This window comes from Vicia villosa, linkage group LG1 (assembly GCF_029867415.1).
Source record: "Vicia villosa cultivar HV-30 ecotype Madison, WI linkage group LG1, Vvil1.0, whole genome shotgun sequence".
NCBI classification, from domain to species: domain Eukaryota; kingdom Viridiplantae; phylum Streptophyta; class Magnoliopsida; order Fabales; family Fabaceae; genus Vicia; species Vicia villosa.
In genome coordinates this window covers 48,610,343-48,616,113 of record NC_081180.1, presented here as the reverse complement: position 1 = coordinate 48,616,113, position 5,771 = coordinate 48,610,343, and the positions used below count along the sequence as shown (strand labels likewise).

Sequence of the window (5,771 nt, the reverse complement as noted above, 5' to 3'; positions counted from 1 at the left end):
TGTTTTCGAGAACAACTAATTTTTTTTATATTATAAATAAATGAGCAATCAAAGCAAATCATCCCAATCCAAAGAAAAAATGAGACTACCTCATTATTACACGTTTAATGTATTTATTTACAACTATATAAGATTACGTTTTACCACTTCTATAATTTAAATTACAATTTAAAAGTTTTTTTGAAAGAATTTGTTCCATTATTATATCGTATACAAATATTTATAATTCCTCATTTTACAACACTTACCATAAGATATAACATTAAAAGTTGAAACAACATTGATATATTATCTTCACAACCTTAACAAAACACATCTCTTTATTGAAACCGAAAGAAAAAAAAATAATACATGAAACATCAATGTAAACATCACTAATGAGGGTACTTTATTGTAATAGGACTTCCAACATGATTCTTTCCGTTGGTCCAAATCAACTTCCCAAATTCATAATCACTAACATATTTACTACCTTGCTTCAAAGTGAATGTAACCTTGAACTCTTTCTTCTCACCCTTATGTTTAAATCTTAATACCTTAGGCTGAACTGTGACTTGAAATTGTGGTGGTGCCTCGATCTTCGCTCTATACGTACTTGGGGACCCGACATTGGTTACCGTACGAGTAATACTGTAAGTCTTCCAAATTTTAGTAAACTCATAAATTGTGATGGATGGATAGTTGAAGTCCTTTAAACTAAAAGATTTTGGACAAGTGTAGGGTTTTCCGTAGAACACTTTAAGTTGATCAGTGGTGTATGAACGACCACATAAGTAGTTCAAATAATCAGTAACGTTCAGGTCATATACAAGTCCCGGATCCACTGCAAGATTAGGCCGAATGTGCCCTGCACCATATGCAAAAGGAGTTGCCTTTTCAAGTGATGAGTCCAATAGTTGCACTCCGTTGTTGGTTTTTGTTGTTGCTGTAAAAGGTGAAAATTTTATATATAAAACAGTTCATGAAAATAAAATCAACAATCTTTAAATAATTTGATTACCTGTGGTCATGATTGCTGACTTGATAGCCGCCGGACTCCAATCAGGATGCACAGATTTAACTAGTCCAACAAGTCCGGCAACATGAGGACATGACATTGAAGTGCCTGACATAGTATTAAACGGAACTTTACGCTTATCAAATGGTTGTTCCGTAGGAGATGTAGCTAGAGTATAGGCTGCAATTATGCTGACGCCTGGTGCCGTGATGTCTGGCTGAAGTACAAAATAAAAATATACAATTACATTTACAATTTGTTGCAAGATAATCTAAATATTATAATCGTTGCAAGTTTTGATATACCTTCAGGATTGTGGCGTCAAGGCTATTTGGACCTCTTGACGAAAATGAAGCCATTGTTGGAGTGTTCTTTACGCCCAATTGTGTGTTAACCTTAGTAAGGTAAGCCACAGGAGACCTACACAATAGTTATATGAAATTTTAAATTCTATTTGTGTGAATAATCCGAAGTTTAATATCAAAGCATTATGAGAAAAACAATTACTTTGTGCGATTGATGTAGTTATAAATGGCACTGCCATCTGCAAAGGCAACATTTGTCGCGGGAAGAACATGAGCATCTGCTATAACTCCATTCCCTGAATCCTCGTCGTTCACCAATATCATTCCAATAGCACCTACACGAGAAGCTTGTACACCCTTGTCAACTCTAGCACTGTCGCCTCGAAGACATACCAATATTTTTCCTTTAACCTTTTTTGGATCAAGAGTTCCTTCTTTGCAAGTAGAGCTACAAAAATCAAATGGATTAGAATATAAATATATATGAATATTTGAAAAGATTAGTTTGAAGAAAAAGAAAAATAGCATTCTTACGCAAAGGCAGGAGGCACATTATCAAATTTGGCATCCACCGCACTTATCAATGGATATAATTTATGAGGGGGTAAGGCCAACTCTGAAAGACTAGCTCCCTTGTATATTTTTTTGTTACCAAGAATAACATAACTTGTGAAGTCTCTATCGATTGTGCTAGCACCAATGGTGAAAGTCCATGGTTCCAAATTTGCTACAGATGAGGGTTGAGGTCCTGAATTTCCTCCAGAAACGAGAACAACGATGTTGTTGGCAATTGCATGGAAGGAACCTATGGAAATACCACTTTCCAAAAACTCTGATGGAGTTCCACCCAAGGACACTGAGAGTACATCAACACCGTCACTTATGGCAGCTTCAAAACCAGCCAAAATATCAACATCATAACATCCATCCCAACAGACTTTATAGGCTGCAACTCTTGCTTTTGGTGATCCACCACTTGCTGTTCCATTTCCAAACCCTAATACATTGGCTCCAGCAACAAAATTACCTCCAGCAGTTGATAAAGTATGTGTGCCATGGCCTTCTGTGTCGCGTGCGCTGTCAATTGTTACATTTGGCTTTCCTTTTGATAGATAGCCTTGTGCAAAATATCTTCCTCCAATAAGCTTCCTGCAAATGTAATGAAAGTTAAAACATGAGCTATAAGGAACTTCTAATCCATTGTCTGGTGATGCGGTAGCCTCTACAACAACGTCAAATCGCAATCATAGTATACTTGAGTTATGAAATGTAATAAAACGGAAGTAGATGAATTATCGAAAAAAAATAAGACCTGTTGCAGTAAAATTTATCTGGATTTCCTTTGGCAACTTGACAAATTCCTTTCCATTTTTTCGGAATTGGCCCATACCCTTCATCACTAAAACTCTTGGATTCTGGCCAAACACCTATCAACGAGAAATACATAAAGAAAGTTAAATCAAAATAATCAATAAACTAGTAATATCATTAAAAAAATATTAAATTATATTTCATTACCTGTGTCCAAATTTCCGATAATAATGTCTTCACCCAATGTTCTTTTCCAAAGTGAATCATTAGGATATTGACCTTCCCTCTCTAACCCAAGAAAATCCCATGAACGGGTTGTGTGTAGTTCATATCTTTTATTCAAAAAGACTGATAAAACATCCGGATGTTCTGTATTCACAAAAAAAATTAAAATATAGCATAGATTAAAAGATTAAAATATAATAACATTTTGCAATATGGAAGAGAAATTCACGAATTAATATAACTACTTACTAGCAATTTCAGCTGCTTCATCTTCATCAAGCATTGCAGCAAAGCCATTAATATTTTTATTGTAAGAGTAAAATATTGCTTCTTTGGCCTTCTCAGTACTGTGTATGAAAAAAATAAATTAGCTATCATCATTTCATAATAATTAACATCACCAACTAATTAATTTTAGGGTTGTGTAGTTTCATACCTTCCAAGAAAAGATCCAAGTAAATCATAGTGAGAGTTTGTGACAATTTCAGAATCCAATAATGAAGGATTTGGACCAAAAGAATGTGATCCTAAATATACAACATAGGACTGTGACAACAACAAAAAAAACATGAATTATGAATATTATTAGACCATACTATGAAAATAAGATTATATCGAGAAAGAGATTTGATAATGAAAAAATGAGAAAATCATGCCTGTTTAATTGCAAGGGTATGTTGCAGAAAAACAAAAAGAAAAAGTGATATTAACATGTGACAAATGGACGATGCCATTTTTTCTCTCAGCGATATTCCAATGTCTGGTTTCACTAGGTTTTATTTATAACCAGGTTTAGTGATTTTTCTCATTCATTTTGAGTTTGCAATTGAGTCCACTATTGTGGTTAAATTCTTTAGGCATTTTTCGATGCACATTTATGTTAAATTAATTAATTTAATTTAATTAATTTGGACTTTTTTTTTGGTATGAAATCAGGTGCATTAATTTAAAAACGAGAAAAAGAAGGTAACATATCAAGGAAACATGCATAATGAGTTGTTTTCATTCTCAAAAATAATATGAAATCGTATTAATTGAGAAAATATAATCCACAAATTATGTATATTTTTATATATTTGGAAAGTTGCCTGGCAAACATCAATGAAATACTTTTATGGTAATTTTTTTAGGTAATATTATAGCAATTCAAAATTTTATGTTTAAAACATTAATTTTAATTAATGACCTTTAAAGGAAATACAACAAATAAAATTGGCTGTTGAATTGAATGAATTTGGATAAATACCTGATCAAGGAAATAGTTAAAAAGAAATTTTTAATACTGATTTTTTTTTACTAAAAAGATATTCATTCACTCAAATTGAAAAATACATCGATTATTACAAATTCAAAATCGCTAAAAACGGAAAAAAGTGAATCAGCAAACAATCTTGCAGCACCTAGGTTAAAAGCATATCAAGAGTTAATAGAAATCATAATTTTTAAATAATAGAGGTGTTCGCGGTGCCGTTTAATCGGTTGTAAGGCAAAAACTCATTCGATTTAAATATAAATATAAATATAAATTTATTTAATTTTAGGTTAGGTTTTGGATGACTGATTAGAAAAACTCAACCCGATCAAATTCAATTTAATGCAATTTAATTTATATAAATAATTTTATAACCAATTTACAAATTATATTTTTTATTAATATTATAGTAAATTATAAAATAATGTGTTTGACATAATATATAACATATAATATATTAAAAAATAAGTATCAATGAACAATGTACAATAAATTAACAGAATATATATATATATATATATATATATATATATATATATATATATATATATATATATATATATATATATATATATATATATATATATATATATATATATATATATATATATATATCATCCTAATAATAAATAAATATTAAAATATACACATGTAATTCATTTTTAAAAAATCAATTAAAAATCTCATCCGACTTGAGTTATTTTCACAAAATGACAAACACATTCAATAATATTTAGTTTTTTTTAGAACTTTCGAGTTTTTAGATCTATTTGTAGTTTTTATTTTGATTGGCTTTTATTTGAACACCACTAATGAAGAGTTAATAAAATAAAATAAACTAATTAAAGTTAATTCCAGTAAGAAGTTGAGTCATGTGAAAGATTATAGATTAAATTTTGGGTCTGTTTGGTAAAAGTAGTAGTTGATTGATAAGTTAGCCGATAGCTTATAGCTTATAACTGATGACTAATAGCTTATAGTTTATAGCTATTGGTTGAGACTAATAGCTGATAAGCTAATTATAGTGTTTGGTAAAATTAATGGTTAAACTAACTTATAAATATAAAATGATATTTAATACATAATTATTTCTTTTTTTTGAACTAAAAATGAATATTTATTAATACAAAAACGATGAGCACAAGCGATCCTAAAGGATCTAGCAAAACAAACAGATTAAGAAATATACCCAGAAACTATATAAGCCATTACCCATTAGCCTAGCAATATGATCTCTAAGGTATTTATTTTTCCACCCTCTATAGATAATACTATCAACAATCCTACTAGCAGTGTTCATTTTAAATTAAAATAAATTATAAAAGATAAAAGTGAATTTTTGTTAAAATAATAAGGAAAAAATGGAGAGAGAAAATGATAAGCTATAAGCTAAAATGTTATTTAAAATAGCGTCTAGAAAATAAGATATAAGCTAGTAAAATGAGATATAAGCTCGTGATGAAAAGATTGTTACCAAACAAGTCTAAATTGTCATATGAACTTATAAGCTATAAGCTCAAAAGTGTGTCTTAACAAACAGAGCTTTTATGTAACTATTTTTTTAAAATAAATAACCAATTGAACAATAATAATAAAAAATAATATAATAATAATAATTGTAATAATAATGTTCTGTGCCGCCTAAAGGCCAGAGACCCACCGTTCTGCACCGATCAAAGGT

General features: G+C 29.9%; 1 protein-coding gene across 1 annotated transcript; it reads right to left on the bottom strand.

Moving 5' to 3' along the window:
• Positions 1-269: 269 nt before the first annotated feature.
• LOC131630467 (subtilisin-like protease SBT5.3) lies at positions 270-5,390 on the bottom strand. Its single transcript, XM_058901266.1, has 12 exons — positions 5,303-5,390; positions 4,183-4,238; positions 4,025-4,084; positions 3,275-3,384; positions 3,088-3,185; positions 2,821-2,982; positions 2,615-2,729; positions 1,837-2,451; positions 1,505-1,750; positions 1,303-1,417; positions 1,001-1,214; positions 270-925 (listed from the first exon to the last, which is right to left on the bottom strand). The coding sequence occupies exons 1-12, from the start codon at positions 5,388-5,390 to the stop codon at positions 375-377; spliced, it is 2,430 nt and encodes an 809-aa protein (XP_058757249.1). The 3' UTR covers positions 270-374.
• Positions 5,391-5,771: the final 381 nt, after the last annotated feature.

Coding starts and splice junctions, on each gene's coding strand:
- LOC131630467 (XM_058901266.1), bottom strand. CDS start 5,390: ATGAACACTGCTAGTAGGATTGTTGATAGTATTATCTATAGAGGGTGG. Junction 3,385..4,024: donor TTGTTGTATTTCCTTTAAAG/GTCATTAATTAA, acceptor TTGTTGTCACAG/TCCTATGTTGTATATTTAGG. Junction 3,186..3,274: donor CTTGGATCTTTTCTTGGAAG/GTATGAAACTAC, acceptor TTTCATACACAG/TACTGAGAAGGCCAAAGAAG.